Here is an 18,337-nt window from a genome sequence, read left to right on the forward strand (position 1 = left end):
GCACTTTTTGCCATTAATAACAGCACTAAATTCCGGTCACAGGCAAGAGACCAGTGACAGCTGAATGCGTGACAATGGCAGCAGATTATAGAAACATTAAATGCTGGGCAATGTCAGTGGGTATTAACAGCCGTAAACGCTAGGCGGTGGCAGCAGAACAAATAGGCGCTAAATGCCGGGCAGTGGCAGCGGAGCAAAATGGTGCTGAATGCTTGACGGTGGCAGAATTATATCACCAGTGAACTTGGCAGTTGTGGCGGCAGTAAACGAAGTGCGCAGATCTTTTTGCTATTCCAATGGTGGCAGATTATGGCAATAATTATTACCGCACTGAACTGTTATGGGTATGAGTCTATAACAATGTAAACACTATTCCATCAGCTCTGAAAACATGCAATGACAAGTATGCTAAATTCTGATCATTCGTTGGCAATAAGTTATAATGGCGCTAAACTTCAGATTCAACCACTTTTCTCCCTGTAGTGCATTGTCTGATTGTTATATAATTTGTTTTCTAATGAACTTTTAACTCTACTACAAAGAAATTTTAAGAAGTGTATTTGTATGTCATGTCAACTTTGAATATGATATTACAGGTGAGTACAGTTATTTCTGCCCAAAATAATTTAAGCTTTTAAGATATTGTAGCAACAAGTTTTAAAGTTGATGAGAGGTAAGTGAGAGAGGTTTTGTCAATATAAATTTCTGTCTGGTTTAAACATGGATATGTTGAGAAGTAGGGATTATTTCAGGTTTTTTGCATATTCTCACCAGAGTTCTTCCCTCAAGTTTATTTTTAAAATGGCAAAGTACTGAGGTGATGTCGGAGTGCTAATTTGGATGTTCTCTTAGCAGTTGTTTTGTAAGAGACTAGAGATTCTTGGATACAAGGTTGTGTTCACTATCTAACTGAGCCATTGTAGAACTTGATTGTGGCCCTCTTGTGATCAAACTGGGGTGGGGTAAAGGCGAGCAACAATGTCAATATACTTGAATCTAACCCAGTCCTTCTGTCTAAAATTAGATTTGTATTTGATACATTTGGGGTTACAGTATTATGATTATTCCTCCATAATTGTAATTTTTCTCTCAATAAACTTGGTGTTATTAAATCTTTTTCTTCAAATACAGAGGTTAAAGAAAAGAGCAGAGCGCTTCAATGTACCAGGGACAGCTGAGAGTAAGAAAGCTGCTCGTGCTGCACGGTAACTATTGCAAATGACATTCCAACCTTAAGTCACTGTAGTGTGGATCTTGGTGGGAAATAAACTTTTGGGCTTCTGGGCAGTGAATGTGGTCATGTGATGCTGCTGCAACTCCTATAAGATTTTCATTGCACTGTGCACATGACAAACTCCACATTGACTTTTGACTTTGATATTTTGTGCACATGTGAACAACAGTTATCACTCTGTAAAGGTGGTGTTAGGAGCAATTAAATATACATTGCATCACTTGGCCCCAAAGTCGTTGTTGGGCAGTAATGGTAAATGTGCTTCTTAGTTCTTGAATCCCTTTTATCCCGTTTCCTTGTATCAGTTAAATAATTAAATATTTGTAGTCATTAATTTCAGTACTCAGCTTTACACAGAAAATTTAATTGCCATAATTCCGTAAGTGGAAGTGTAAATGTTATTTAAGCAATATGCCATTTAAAAGAATGATGAGAGGGCTTGGAATTAATATACATGTAGCTAACACTGAATATGTCACTTGGGCAGCATATAATTGATGTAGAAAAAGAGATTGGCAGGAATGTAAAGTTTCAATATTTTTCACAACTGTTGTTTAAACCCTAAGCTATTCTTTATTCATTCTCCAATATTGTGTGTGTGTGTCTATGTATATATATTTTGGCTTTTATCGTTGGATTGGAAATACGCTTTTCCATTTTTGATTGTGATACTTTTATCCTGATTTTATCAGTCTAGTGAACCAGTTTACCTTGGTGTCTTTGGTAGAAAGATTAAATCAGTTTCTGAATGCTAAAGAATGCTAGAAATGTGTGCATGCTTTGGTAAAAACTGAATTGGTCTGGGGTGGTGGTGTGGACAAGAAAAGAGAGGGAAGAAATCTGTAAAAGTGGAAGATGAGTGTCCATTCATTATCTGCCTGCAAAATATTAGTAGGTTTCGTGTCTCTAACTTGTGAGGCGCAGCTAATAATTAAATTCTTAAAAGCAGGAAACTAAAAGTTAGCGATCACTCTAATGGTAATGATTTAAAGATTAATTTTATTTGGCAAATATGCATCAAAGCGTAGAGTGAAATGTGCTGTTTTTCGTCAAATTACATCAGTGTTAAGCTTCATGGATTTAGTTTTAATCCTAGACTGTTCAATTTTAAAGTTTTTCTTGCATTCACTAGCAATTATATAGAGCGGGGTTTCCAACCTTTTCTTTATGCCATAGACCAATACCATTAAACGGGGTTCATGGACCCCCGGTTGGAAACCCCTGATATAGAGGATATAAAAAAAATGGTTCCAGGAATGTGGGATTTTGACTACCAGGTTAGATGGGAAAGGCTGTGGTTGTTCTAGAAGCAGCAAAGGGTGGTGGAGGTTTGATCAAACTATACTATATTGTTTAGATGGAGTAAATAGAGACTGTAATTTGGTAGGTGATACAAAACCAAGGCCACATGCTTATAAACTTTGAGCAAAGGGGTTAATGGGAGGAAAAATATTTTTATGCCCGATGGTTATGCTATGGAACTCTCCACCTGTTTGAGTGGTGGTTAATTTGGATTATAAGAAGGGAATTAGATAGACACTAGGAAGGGAAGTGCAGTGGAATAGGATTGATATGATTACTTTGTGAAGCTAGCACAAATGGCTGCCTCCTGTGCTGTTATAATTGAGTTATTCTCCTCCAAATCATTCTTAATATTTTAATTACTCTCCAGCAGATGGCAGCATTGATGCAGTAATCAGCTGTTTGAATGGTCTTTTGGAGCAAGCTGAGTCTAGGAGTGACGCAAACATTGACATATCCCATAGTACCTTTATATGTTTTTGAAGAATCTAACCATTTTGTTTATAATTTCTACAACAGGTTTGGACTGCCTATTGTAACAAAAGGTGAGAACGAAATCATGAGTTCTGAGTATTATAGATATGGTTTAACCTAAAATCTACCTAAGAAAGGAGAAACAAGCGCAAAAATATCCATTCCTTCCCATGCTTTAGTAGTATCTGTGGAGGAAAAAGGAAACCCTGTTATTATTCCCGAGTCAATGTCCGTTAAAACTTTCCTTCCACAGATGCTGCTTAACCTCTTTATCTAGTAGTTTGCTTTTTCTTGCTCCAGATTTCAGCATCTGCAGTCTCTTGTATTTCTAATGAGTACTGCATACTTTCCCATTCTTCTCATTGTGTCTCTGACAAAATAGATTGTTTTGTTACAGAATTTTTAAAAAATATTTCTGTTGGAAGCTTCATTCACTGTTTTGTTTTTAGTGTTTTGCTTCCCTGCAACCTCCTGTCACCAACAATCAGTTCCTTTGTAAGAGAGTTGTACATTTTATTTTCTGGATCTTGAGGAAAAGCTGGTGACAGCACTTGATTCTGGTCTATAAAAGTGCTATTCTCTTGCACTATCTTGAGTTAGAAATATATTTTCATCAAGTCCAAATCCTGATCCTCCTTGCCCACTAATGATGTAGGATTATCTCCAAGTTGCACTTCATGAAGTTGGTTCATCACTATCTTTCTCAAAAGCTATTAAGATTAATTTTGCTAGTATTACCCACATTGCCTAAATGATTTTTTAAAAACAGTTCTAACAACACTTATCACCACCACCCCTGGTTTCAATTCTGTTCCACTAGGGAGGGGAAAACAATCTAGTTGACAAGCCGCATCTTGAGTTCTTGCCATGGGTCTACCATGTTGAAAATGTGCTCACCAATGAGAATAGAAAGGTAGAGTATGTTTTAATTGTTGAGAAATTGGAACATGTTGGTGTTCATAAAAACCTAAATGTCATGCATGGATCTTTGGTTAACATGCTAAGTTCAGCAAATAGGGAAGCAAGCAGTATGATAACTTATTTTTGAACTGGGATTTGAGTGCAAGGGTAAAGATGTCTTGGTCCAAGTAAAGATGTCTTGGTAAAGCCTTTAAAGAAACAGCATCTGGAATATTGTGTATCGGTCTGGTCTTCCTACCTGAGGAAAGGGCGCCACTGTAGCGTAGCGGTCAGCGTGACACTATTACAACTCAGGGTGTTGGAGGTCAGAGTTCAGTTCCAATGTCATCTGTAAGGAGCCTGTAGGTCTTCCCTGTGGAATGTATGGGTTTTCTCCAGGTGCTTCAGTGTCCTCTCACAGTCCAAAGACATACCAGTAGGTTGATTGGTCAGTGTACATTGTCTCGTGATCGGGCTAGGAATAAACTGGGGGGTTCTGGGTGATGAGGCTCGAAGGGTTGGAAGGGCTTATTCTGTGCTGTATCTCAATAAATTGATTGAATAAATAAAGCTATGAGGAGTGCAGCTGAGGTATACCACATTGAGATCGTAGGTTTATGAATGAAGAGATTGGACTATACAGTCTTGAGTTTAAAAGAATGCGAGGTGATCTTATTGAAATATACAAAATTCTGGGTGTTTGACAAAGTAGATGTTAAATGAATATCCCTCCTATGGTCAGAGTTCATGATCTCAGTGAAAGAATAGAGGTGTGAAAACATTTCTTCACCCAGAAAGTAGTGAACTTTTGGAATTCTGTACCTGAAGGTTGTGGTGGCTCTCAGTCATTGAGAGATTTTTAGATGTTAGGAGATTAGAGCAATAAGAGTTTAGTGCAGGAGAGCAATGTTGAAGTGAAAGGTCAAATGTGATCTTACTGAATGACAGCAGATACAAAGGTGTAAAAGGCCAAATCCTTGTGCATGACTCCCTGTATCTACACTTGAATTAATTCCATTGCTATTGCATTTCGTATATACCAAAAATCTATTTGTTGATAAATAGTCTTTAGCTGCTTAACAAAGGATCCTATTGCTGCCAGCTTAATTATGCTGATATTGGTCATCTATGAAACTTGCATAGAAACATAGAAAACCTACAGCACAATACAGGCCCTTTGGCCCACAATGCTGTGCTGATCACGTACTTTAGAAATTACCTAGGGTTACCCGTAGCCCTCTATTTTTTGAACTACTTGATCAATAGTTTTGTCAACCTACAAATTAGTTTTTGTGTCTCTCATTAAAGTCATTATTTAATGACATTTTAGTACTTGGAGGCATTTGTCTGCTCTTGCAATTCAAATTGCATTATTGTATCCCATGTAATTCTAGCATACTTAATCTACATAATACAGTACTTGGTGTCAATGCTGCACAAAGCCATTGAATAACCATACAGTAATGTAGTCAGTATTTGAACATGTCTGTACTGTTTCCCGTACTTAAAACTGTTGACCAGGCTGATGGGTAAATCACTTTCTATTTCAGTTACTTCTGGGAATATCAAAACTGCGGTAAGTTTCTGAATATAATTCAGTCTCATCCAGATTTTCAATTTTTCCTCTATATCTAACTGTTGGTCAAAGTTTTTGAGTAATTGTTAATATGTTCCCTCCAAACTTGCCTGTGTCCTTATGGACTCAAATGTGGTCGCACGTGCTTTTAGAGTCAGTTGTACAGCATAGAAATGGGTACTTGTCTCCATGCTGACCAAGCTACTTATCTGAGCTAGTTTCATTTTTGTCTATCCCATATCCCAGGGATCCTCAACCTTTTTTGCACCACAGAACGGTTTAATATTGACGATATTCTTGTGAACTGGCAGACGGGGGTGGGGGGTGTTCAAGTTCAACGGTGTGTGACGGAATGAGGAAAGGTGCAGCTGACGCGTATCGTTTCATATCGTCAAATCATATCGTTTCCTCGCAGCCCGGTGGTTGGGGACCACTGCCATATCCCTCTAATTTGAAACCTTTCCTCTGAATACACCTGTCTAAATGTCTTTTAACCATTGCAATTGTACCCACAACCACCACTACTTCTGGCAGCTTGTTTCATTACCCACCTCACTCTGTGTTGAAAAACTTGCCTTTAAATCTTTTACCTTTCACCTTAAACCTATGCCTTCTAGTTTTAGAATTTCCTACGCTGGGATAGACTGTTACCATTCAACTTGCCCATGTTTCTCATGATTTACACCCCCTCAGTTTCCTACACCAATGTCTTGAACAGCTGCATTGTGACATCCCAATTGTTATACTCAATGCCCTTACTGCTGAAGGCCAGCATGCCAAATGCCGCCTTCACCTCTCTGTCTACTTAGGTCCCTGTAAGCGGTGACACATGTATTTGTATCCTGAGGCACCTCATTTCTTTTCGCTATGCAAGTCCTGCCCTGGTTTAAACTGACCAAAATGCAACACCTTGCACTTCTCCAAGTTAATTCCATCTGTCATTCCTTGGCCCATTTTCCCAGTTGATCTTGATCTTGTAATGTCATTACCACTACCAATGTTAGTGTCAGTCACAGAGATTAGTTTTAGAGTGATTTAGCTTTGCTGCATATGGCTGCAATGAGCATTGAGTACTGTTTAAAATAGCTTCCAGCTAGAACAACTGGCAACCTGTGGTCTAAAGGAAGTCAGTCATCTGCAACAATGCCTTAAACTGATTAGGCTTTTGTTTGTATATGGATTTGATGGAAGTGTGTGTGATGTACAGTCATATATTTAACATTAGTCTGGACTGCATTTAGGTTTTTTAATCACTTCCACATGTCATTGGGCTATCTCTAATCTTTCCAAGCTACAGTTCTTGGCTCAGTGTCAAATTTTGTATATGTAACTGCAGAGTACCATAATAAGATCATGTACTTTCAAAACAATTGAAAATTTTCATTAATCTCTGTCATCAAGAGATTGATTAGATTTAATTGTCACATGTACATCGAAATATGCAATGAAACACGTCATTTATGTTAAATCAGCAAGGATTGTTCAGAGCAGCCTGCAAGTTTTGCCATGCCTCTCGCACCAATGCAGCATGCCCACAACTCACTAACCCCGACCTATGCGGTCATGGGGAGGATGTGCAAACTCCTTACAGCGGCAGGAATTGAACCCTGATCTGACAGCTGGCATTATAAAAGTGTGGCAATAACTGCTACACTACTGTGCCACCCCAAAAACTAAGAATTTTGGGCTGCTAAGCATTAAGTTTCCCCACTGTTTATGGCTGTGCCCTTTATTCTCCTGTGAAGTGCTTTGCTTATTCTACAGTGTCATGGGTAGTGGGAATGAGAAGTACTATCTTAAATATTCTGAAGGATAACTCTTAATTTTCAGATCAGTGCAGAAAAATTGAGAGAGAGGGCTGAAAGATTTGGTATGAATGTATCATCAATCTCAAAAAAGGTATGTGCCAGCTCTCAATTTAAGATACATACTGGTGTATCCCTTCTTTTAGTTGGGATTTCGAAACATTGGAGTTTTGAGTTAATTTTGAGTTTTTTCCTTTTCATGTTCCTTTGGTATGAACAGTGTTCAAACCAAGAAGGAGGAGGAAATACCCTGTTTAATTTTGAGCTAAATAATACTGTACTGTATAATTAAGATGCTACGTTCACTGTGTCATAATGTTTAAGTGTGGATCCCTTCAGTGGCTGTTTTTAAATAGTATCACTTGCAAAGAAGTGCACACTGTAACAGGTTGTAGTTTCCATGTTTTTTAAAAAAAATGTAATTTGTGTCTATTCATTATGAAGAATTGTGAAAAATCTGTTGATGGATTTATCCCCAATATTTTGTTAAGTCGGGCAATCCAGTAAACATCTCTGCTTGGACAATTTGTTCATATGCTTCTGCATTTGGTGCACTAAGTCTGGCCCCGACAATTCGTTAAACTGGCTCTGCTTGGGCCGTTTGTTACCGAAGTCGGCTTGGACCTACCAGGCAAACAACAGCATACGCCCGACCTCAAGCCCGATCATGAAACGTTTATTTTTACATATGGTTGTGTTAATAAGTGTTGTGGGAATTTTGAATAAGCGTTCACTTCAGTAATATTATGAAACCATTCTGAGTGTTATAAATTGTGTTACTGAAATGATTCATTATATAACATGTTGCTTAAGTTTTTAAAACTTAATGGGTAAATAAAAGAACAGTAGTTTTATTATGCTAATGCAGGCATATTGGCTCTACATTTTAAATCCATCTCAGTCCAACTTTGTTAACCTGAGTGTTATTCAGTTGGAATCTTTCATTAACCTTGTTACAGCTGTTGTTGGTGCACCTTGCAATTACAATATTTGTATGATGACTTACAGTGACCAAGTGATGATGATACTTCAGAAAATATAAATGACATTTGATAAATTTTAAACATTTTGTTTGCATTGTTGGTTGTAGTATTACTAGTTGAGATAATGGGTAATGTAAGTGGGAGAAAGGAGGAGATGGACTCATCTAGTTTATAGACTACAAATCACTTGTCTTTATTTGGCAGACTGGTGAATCAGATGCTACTGTACTTGGCCTTCATTGGGTATAAAAGTGTTATTATAGTTATGTATTTGATACAATGCCCTCTTAGAGAAAATGCACATGTGGAACAAATTGTAATCACCTCCTTTAGGTGGTAAGTGTTTTGATGAACAAAGTTAGAAAATGTCATTATCATGGGGCGTTTGAAGCTTTGTACAGATTTAGAACTGGGCTTCCTGCAGCATATTGTGAGATAATGATCCTTTTGCATAAAACTGGAGCCACAGTCATCTACCTTAAATATCCAGTTTGCCATTTCTTTAAAACCACACACATTTCAGTCATCATCCAATTTCATTTTTGCAGTGAATATAAACTTTTATTATACAGCACACTTCAGTGGGCTCCATCTGTCACCTGGGCTTTTGTCTGCAAACAATTTGGCTTTGTGGTAAGAGTGCTGCTTGTGTGAGCCTCTTAAGGCAACAATATGTTCATTCCACCCCCTCCCAAGTTCTTGTGGAGCTCTCCGTCAAGCCATGCTAGTTAATATAATGAGTGTTGACAGCAGGATGAACACAACTGGCAGCTACAAAAATTGTAGCTGAGTGAAATTGTCATTGGCTTGTGATTGATGTGTGCACCATCTCTTTGTCTGCTCACAGCTCTGTATCGATCTGCTTGGCCCCACTCCATAGCAGAATGGTAATGGTGTACAATTAAAACCTGCAATGCCAGGGATTACAATATCTAAGCCAATGAACAGAACATGGTCATCATAACTAGGCACAAGCATCCCCATGTGTGGATTTGTACAGTCCTGCTTTCCTTCCAGGTTTTTCAAAATAGGTCTTATGGAGTCATTTTTTTAAAAGGAATTTCATGGTGAAATGGGTCATTTTATGCTTGAACACATTGTAATTATAGATTGTTTTTCCTCAGTGGCTTTCTATTTTTTAACCTGAAATTGAATCCTAGTTCTTATCTTGAGATACACTAAAAATATACTTTAGAATTAATATTTTGCAATTATGGTAATTTCTGAATAGATTTTGACAACACAAATAGGGTGTTCAAATGGTTTAACAGTTTTAAATGTCACTTTCTTGGAGCTTAATGGCTGTAATTTACAATGTTGAATTGACTACAGCATAGGAGCTATTTGAATTTATTGAATGTTTCCTGCTGCTACCAACCAGATGCCCACCTTCAGAGCTTTAATGTCATTGCTTTTAACTTGACAAGGATTTGCTTTGCACATTATTTTTGGGTAATGTTAGTCAATTAACTTGAACAGATTACTTTATTATTTTAAAAATCTCTAATTATATTCTGTTATGAGCCTCTAGATTCCCTGTTTAAGATTGGTTAAGGGGAGCGAGTGAAGTTTACATTGCTGATGAAAGTAAATTTTATCACCAATGCGGTTTAGTCAGCTAACTCAGACAGTGAAGCAGAGTTTTAGTTTTAAAAAACTTTTTTTTAAACTCGGATTGCTGTTAGAGTATCTAGGTGCACCCTCAGTGAAGACCAGGTCATTGAAGTTGTTGCAAGAATTCTTTCCAAGCTGTTTTTTTTGTGTGTGCTGTATATTCTCTTCCCTTTCATTTCTGCATGTTACAGCAGACATTCTCTTGACTCTAAATTTGCTTATCTTTCAGAATTGACTGTAGTCTTTTGTCTTGAATGTGTACTCAAAGCTTTTTGCTGAATGTCAATACATTGGCCATAGGGGAACATGTGATTTTTCTCCTTGTCTCATCCTTGCAAGTCCTTTTCAGCAGGTATTACCAAGGAGGAATTGGTGGGAGCCTTTATTATTTCAATCTCTACTACACCAGTCTAAAAGCAGGGAATGTTGTACACTTAAGCCCTGCTTTGTAATTCACAATGTTTTCTTGTCTCTTTGTTTGTCTTTACTCACATTTGGAAGATGCTTTTCAAATTCAGTTGCTTGGATTTTTTTCTTTTGTACATAGCATCTTTACACCACTTTGTACAACAGTTCTCTTGACAGATTTATTGTCATCTATGTTACATAGTGCCTATAAAAAGCATTCACCCACCCCACACCACCCCCCCCAGAAGTTTTCATGTTTTATTGTTCTGCAATATTGAATCACAGTGGATTTAATTTGGCGCGTTTTTTTATATTGATCAGCAGAAAAGACTCTTTTGTGTCAAAGTGAAAACAAACTTCTACAAATTGGTCTAAATTTATTACAATTATCAAACACAAAATAATTGCATAATTACTCACCCCTTCAAGTCAGTATTTAGTAGATGCACCTTTGGCAGCAATTACAGCCTTGAGTCTGTGTGGTTAGGTCTCTATCTGCTTTGCACATCTGGACACTCCAATTTTTTCCCATTCTTCTTTCCAAACCTGCTCAAGCTCTGTCAGATTGTGTGGGGATTGTAAGTGAACAGCTCTTTACAAGTCCAGCCACAGATTCTCAATTGGATTGAGGTCTGACCTCTGACTTGGTCACTCCAGGATATCAACTTTTTTGATTTTGAGCCATTACTGTGTAGCTTTGGCTTTACGCTTGGGGTCATTGTCTTGCTGGAAAACAAATTTTCTCCCAAATCTCAGTTTTCTTACAGTTTTCTTGCATCAGGCTTTCCTCCAAGATTTCCCAGTATTTTGCTGCATTCATTTTACCCTCTTTTAGGCCCTGCTGCAGTGAAGCATCCCCACAGCATGATGCAACCACCACCATGCTTCATGGTAGGGATGGTGTGTTTTTGAGGTGCGGTGTTCGGCTTACGCCAAACGTAGATTTTAGTCTAATGGCCAAAAATCTCAGTTTTGATTTTTTCAGACCATAGAACCACTTTCCAGTTGGCTTCAGAGTCTCCCACATGCTTTCTGGCAAACTCCAGCTGAGATTTCATTTGAGTTTTTTCAACAGTGACTTTCTCTTTGCCACTCTCCCATAAAGCTGTGACTGGTGAAGCACCTGGGCAGCAGCTGTTGTATGTGCAGTCTCTCCCATCTCAGCCACTGAAGCTTGTAACTCCTCCAGAGTTGTCATAGGTCTCTTGGTGGCCTCCCTCACTAGTCTCCTTCTTGCACAGTCACTCAGTTTCTGAGAACAGCCTGCTCTCAGCAGATTTATAGCTGTGCCATATTCTTCAGTTCTTGATGATTGACTTAACTGTACTCCAAGGGATATTCAGTGACTTGGAAATTTTCCTGTATCCATCTCCTGACTTGTGCTTTTCAATAACCTTTTCACTGAATTGTCGGCGTGTTTTTCTGTCTTCATGGTGTAGTTTTTGCCAGGATACTGACTCACCAGCAGTTGGACCTTCCAGATACTGGTGTATTTTTACTACAATCAATTGAAACACCTTGACTGCACACAGGTCTCCATTTAACTAATTATGTGACTCCTAAAACCAATTGGCTGTACCAGTGATGATTTGGTGTGTCATTTTAAAGGGGTTGATTACTTATGCAATCAATTATTTTGTGCTTATATTTGTAATTAATTTAGATCACTTTGTAAAGATGTTTTCACTTTGACATGAAAGACTTTTTTTCTGTTGATCAGTGTCAAAAAAGCCAAATTAAATCTACTGTGATTCAATGTTGTAAAACAATAAAACATGAAAACTTCTGGGAGGTTAAATACTTTTTATAGGCACTGTAAGCATTTGAGCTTTTAAAAAGTGAAGGAATAAGGTACTACATTGAATCCTCCTGTACTAGTTAGCTCATTGGTTTTTATTTTGTTTGTGCAGCATTTTTTTAAAACTTGTTTGGTCTTGCAAAGCAGAGTGCAACAGTAATTCACATTCATATAGTGCCTTAGCATCTAGGGCTTGAATACCATTAATATGTACCACTGGGAGGGGTGACCAAAAGCTAGGTCAACAACAAAGGTTTGAGGAGTTGAGAAAACAGCTGTCATTGGTGAATTACTTTCAAATTGGCGCAAATATTTTGGATGTGAGGAGTCTAAGAAAAAGGGTAGATGAAGGCAAATTAATAGATAAAATGTGAGTTTTCCAACAGGTGCCATGCACACTTCAGAAAGTGAGAAGTTATAGTATAGTTAGACCAGATATGATCAAGACATAATCAAGACATGAAACAGAGTGGTAGAAAGTGGAGAGGGACCACAAGAATCAATGCTGGAACTTGGTCCAGTTTTTTTTTAGTTTTTGGAATCAAAAACTCCCAAAATTAGCATGTAGAATTAAGTTGATGGGATAGGCAGCACCGAGGAGGAAGTAAGCATTGGAGAATGGTTGTATGATTAACATATTAATTTCTTTTATTATTGCTTACTTTTAAGAAAATGAGGTTATGATTGACTTGGAAATTGATTTATGGGGTAAAGAAAGGAATGAGAGATCCCAGTACAGATACACATCACTAAATGTAATACTGCAGGGTAAAAAGGCCATTTCAAAATGCATATTAAACTTTAGGTTTCTTTCCACAGTAAAGGTGGTTAAGGTTTGTTAAACCTGTTTCTAACCTTGGTTAGACCATTCTACATGCAGACAATGGAGAGGATACAGTAAGGAATTGTATGCATGGTTTTGGGTATTCAGATTATACCTGTTGATCCTTCAAGATAAAATGGAGACTGAGGGATAACCTATGGGTCTTTTAAAGTTCTGAAGTGTTTAGAATAGACATCGTAATTCCATGTACAGGGAAGAGCAAAACTAGGAGACTTCATTGCGTGACCTGAAGCCTAAAGGGTAAATCAAAAATATCTGAATTAGAATGGCAAGACTATGGAATTTACTAGTGCAGGAGTGATTTGAGGAAATAATATAGATATATTTAATGAGAGATTAGATAAGTATGTGAAAGAGAAGGAAAAGGGGTTATGTTGAGAGTTGCTGAAAGATAGGAAGAAACTCGAACTCTGCAACTGAAATAGTTAATTTGACCTGCCCAGCCCAGACCATTGTTTATAATTTTATATGGAAGTAGATGGTATTGGTGTTGAATGACTGTTGATTAGTGGTACATCTTGGAGTAAAATTGGATATGAGAGAGTAGATACAATATGGGATAATTAGCAAACAGTTAGGCTAGGGACCAAGAACGTAAAGCTCTGGCTTTCCCAGTATTAAAGTGGAGGAAAGTCTGAGTACTAGTAGACAAGGGAGGGGCTCTGCCAGTGAGCATTTGAAACGCAGCTTGTAGACTAAAGAAATGCTGGTAAAGCTACAGAGGGAAAGCTGTTTTGTTTTCCGAGTCTAGTTTAATGTATTTCTTTTAAATTGAAAAGTGCTTTTTAGGACACTGAATGTAATCTAAAAAGTCAACCTATCACATTGCAGCTGTTACTTGTTGATGTAGGCAACACTAAATCATTTGTTATCACTGAGATTGATTCTTGGCTGCTGGACAATCCCAGCCCTCTGGAGCTTAGCCCAAATGTGCATTGTTAAGGTACTAATGTAGTGCCTTGTACAGTATTGTATTGTGTGTGCACATTGTGCTGAATCTTGCTGCCCTCTGTCAATTTTGGTCACTTTAAACTTCAATGTGTGTTTTCTTGCAGACTGAAGATGACGAGAAGATGAAGAAGAGGAAGGAACGATTTGGAATTGTGACTAGTTCGGGAGGAGGTGGAGATGATGTTGAGGTAATCAAATTAGCACAATTATCCAGTGCCTCAAATACACCAGCTCTAACCTCTAGATTTGTTCATGATTGGTTACATAAATGTAAGGATCTTAATTTTTGGATATTTTGCTCCTTGAGAATCTGTGGAGTGGTTTAAGTTACATGATTATAATTGTAACTGACAGATTCCCAATGTAATCATTTTAAATCCAAATTGAATACACTCTTGCCATTCCAGGGGAAATGGAGGTGAAACATTTAAGATACAGATCAGCTCTGCTGTCATTGAATGGTGAAACTAGCTTGAAGGTCTCAGTGGGCTCCTCATGTTCCTATGTTCTTAAAACAAATTGAATTTAATTTTCTTGTGGTTAAGTGGCTATAAGTTATGGTATCAGTATGCTATATACAGTGATGCTAGAAAGTTTGTGAACCCTATAGGATTTTCTCTCTGCATAAGTATGACCTAAAATGTGATCAGTTCTTCATGTCAGTACTAAAACTAGGTAAAGAGAGCACAAAAAATAAATAACACAAAAAATTATACTTCATTTATTTATTGAGAAAAATGATCCCATTTACATGTATATGTGAACCTCTGGGGTAATGCCTTCTACAAAAGCTGTTTGGAGTCGGGTGTTCCAATCAATGAAATGAGATTGGAGGTGTGGGTTGTCGAGGTGCCCTGCCCTATATATATAAAAAAAAAGACACACAAAGTGATGTTACTGACAGAACAATTGTAGAGATGTGTGAAGCTGGAAAAGGCTACAAGGGCATTTCTAAAGACCTGAGTGTTCATCAGTCCACAGTAAGAGAAGTTGTCTACAAATGGAAGAAACTCAGTACTGTTGCTACTCTCCCTAGGGGTGGGCATCCTGCAAAGATCACACCAAGAGCGCAACGTGCAGTGCTGAAGGAGATGAAAAAGAACCCAAGGGGTTAACAGCAAAAGACCTGCAGAAACCTCTAGATATTGCTAAAGTTTCTGTTCATATGTCCACTACAAGAAAAACAATGATGCTCTTGGAAGGACACCACGGTGGAAACCACTGATCTCCAAAAAAAACACATTGCTGCATGTCTCAAGTTTGCAAAAGACCAACAGAATGTTCTACAGTGCTTCCGGGACAATGTTCTATGGACAGGTGAGACAAAAGTTGAACCTTTTGGCTGAAATGCACATTGCTATGTTTGGAAGAATAGGGGCACTGCACACCAACACCTCATCCCAACTGTGAAGCATGGTGGAAGGAGCATCATGGTTTGGGGCTGCTTTGCTGCCTCAGAGCCTGGACAGCTTGCAATTGTTGATGGAACAATGAATTCAAAATTGTATCAAGACATTTTACAGGGTAGCAGTCCGTCACCTGAAGCTTGATAGAAGTTGGATAATGCAACAAGACAAGGATGCAAAAGTCAAGAGTAAATCAACAACAGAATGGTTTAAAAAGAAGAACATTTGTGTTTTGGAAAGGCTGAGTCAAAGTCCTGACCTTAATCCTATAGAAATGTTGTGGAAGGACCTGAAGCAAGCAGTTCATGCAAGGAAGCCCACCAACATCCCAGAGTTGAAGCAGTTTTGTAAGGAGGAATGGCCTAAAATTCTTCCAAGCCAATGTGCAGGGCTGATCACCAGTTACTGAAAGCAAAGGTTCACATACTTTTTCCAGCAAATATATGTAATATTGGATCATTTTTCTCAATAAATGAAGTAAGTATAGTACTTTTTGTTATTTAGTTGTTTTCGTCCAGTTTTAGGACTTGTGTGAAGATCTGATCACATTTTGGATCACATTTATGCAGAAATAGAGAAAATTCTACATTGTTCACAAACTTTCTAGCACCACTGTCAACCTTCCACAGGTTGTGCGTAATAAATCCAATCAGGGCCAGAATTATGGTAGATGCAATCACCCACCATAATTATAATGGTTATCATTAGAGTGTATCTGTATAATGGGAAAATTGTTCCAATTATAATTCACCTTTTCAATCCTCTTTCATTTTCTCTTCTACCACCCCCCCTCCCCCCCGGCCAGGCAAAGAAAAGGAAAAGAGCAGAACGTTTTGGGATTGTCTGAACCTTGCAGTTTTTTTTTACCAAGAATATTTTAAATGTTATCAAGTAGATTTTTTTAGGATACTTTTTAAACTGAAAATGTTCTTTATTTCCCTATTGTATATCAGTTTGCAGTTATGGTGTTTGCAAGGTGTCAGAAATTGGATGACTATTTAACTAAAACTGTTAGTTTGTACAATTGGATGCTGCGATGGCATGGACCGCACATCACTGTTGCAATCTGGAGATGATCTTAGTGAAACTTTGTGCAGGTACTGTACAACTGAGTGAAATTTGTGAATTAAAGAGGTTGTGTTTTTGTTTAGTAACATTGCAAGCTGAAAAAATATCTAATTTGTAAATGCAAGTGTACGTGAATTTTGTTATACTATTGCCTATTGCTTAAATGATTTTAAACATTTAAGTGTAGTAAAGCCTTGATGGACAGGGTGGGAAGGGGTAATAAGATTGATGTGGGAATCCCTTCTATGTGAGATATGCCAGAGACATGATGCAAGCTGTTCCAGAAGTTAAGGCTACTTCAAGAAGATGCACCATACAACCTCTTCCTCAATCCATGACTGAAAAATTTAAATTCTTTTGAACACAAAGGGTAATTGGTGTTTTTTTTTAAGACAAATGTTTAGTATTTTCTGATTGAGTTTGAGCATTGAACAAAATGGGCTTGGAGATATTAGTAGCCATCATGAACATCAACTGCCATCCATCTGGTCACTTTCTAACTTATACTGCACAGCTCATGGCTTTGTGACTATTCATCCACTGTCCAACCAAACAATGGTGAAAACCCAATGGGCAGGGTGACTCAATTTAATTTTTTTTAAATTGGGAAACTAAGATTGTGCACAGGTGTTTGTCTTGTTATTATACACTGCCAGCTATATTTTCTAGAAACACCTGAAGTGATAGGGACTCCAAACTTGTGCATGCAGTCAAGAAATGAAATTGATTTGTGTCTCTTGCTCCTTTGCTTCATTATAGCTTTACTTTGATCCCTAAGATGAATAACAGCAACCAGCATTAAATATATTTTTAATGGTGGGATTTTTTTTTTTAAAGTTTACTTTACTGAAGGACTAATGGCAGTTTAGCTGGTCCATAGGTAACGAGTAGTAAAATAATATTGGGTGATATCCAGTGTGCCCTGTCCAGATGTGAAATGACCTGCTGAACCCTGTTTTTTCAGAATTTTGTAATTCATTTGACCCAAGGCATTTTAATCTGCAAGCACCTACCTATTCCCTTTTAAAATTTTAAATGAAAGGGCAGAAATGTGACATTCCATTCTCTCATTTCTTTCCCCCTCTGCCTTCCAACATGGCTTGATTTACTGGAACAATAAATATTTGATCTTTAACTGGTGGCATGTGATGTAAACCTGGTGACTTGTTTCATACAGACTGACAGGTGGTGTGATGTAATATAATGCAAAACTCTTGTCTGCACATGATTTCACATCCAGCTACTTAGTAAGTTTGCATTTTTCCTGTTTAAATGTATTCACACATGAATGGTTTGGTTTGTATTTGTTCTGACGTTTGTTTTCTCATTTAAAAAAAGTCCTTCCAATTCCAAATAAAATCAGCTTTTCAAGTTGTTGGACTACATTTTCTACAAATGCATGTGTTTTTTTTAAACACATTGTCATTGTCTTTTTAAGGTATTTTTTATTTCAGCTCTAATATAAGATGTGCAGTGAGGGATTTCATTCTCTGTGCATATTCTCTTACCTAGTAGTGCTGATGCTTGTTTTAACTTGATTTCGCAGCAGAATTTTGGACTATAGAGGCATCATAGCAAATCTTCTCTTGCCTGACTTCCGCATTTAATGGCTGTATTCAGCCTACCTGTTTTAAGTTTTTTCCTCCAGTGTTCATCCAAGCATGTGGATAAACTTTAGTGTAGCGATGGTTAAGTAAAAAGCAGCTGACCTCCTATGCTTGCACTGCAAACTTATAGCAGAGATCACTGAACAGAAATCTGGAACAGAGGGTCTGTGAATACTGAGATCAAGTGGTGTTCCTACAAACTCAATACAAACCACTTCTTCAGTGATGCCTTGACTCCATAGTGAAAGAGTGCTTCCCTGTGTCTTGAAGTCTTGGGGGGTATCAATGTATGTGGTGGGAAGTGGTTATTATAAAACATTAACTTTTAATGTCCTTTGACTCCAGTTTATCCCAGGCGTGGTGTGTA

The 18,337-nt window shown here is 37.8% G+C and overlaps 1 protein-coding gene across 1 annotated transcript in view; it reads left to right on the forward strand.

Moving 5' to 3' along the window:
• The window catches only part of sarnp (SAP domain containing ribonucleoprotein), a 28,427-nt gene extending 10,690 nt beyond the window's left edge, over nt 1-17,737 (forward strand). The window contains exons 6-11 of the mRNA XM_072248912.1: nt 1,132-1,205; nt 3,056-3,081; nt 5,461-5,486; nt 7,317-7,385; nt 13,994-14,077; nt 16,101-17,737. Coding sequence (XP_072105013.1) covers nt 1,132-1,205; nt 3,056-3,081; nt 5,461-5,486; nt 7,317-7,385; nt 13,994-14,077; nt 16,101-16,142 — 321 coding nt within the window. The 3' untranslated portion in view covers nt 16,143-17,737. The remainder of the gene's footprint in view (nt 1-1,131; nt 1,206-3,055; nt 3,082-5,460; nt 5,487-7,316; nt 7,386-13,993; nt 14,078-16,100) is intronic.
• Nucleotides 17,738-18,337: the final 600 nt, after the last annotated feature.

Source organism: Mobula birostris, chromosome X (assembly GCF_030028105.1).
Source record: "Mobula birostris isolate sMobBir1 chromosome X, sMobBir1.hap1, whole genome shotgun sequence".
Taxonomy (NCBI): Eukaryota; Metazoa; Chordata; class Chondrichthyes; order Myliobatiformes; family Myliobatidae; genus Mobula; species Mobula birostris.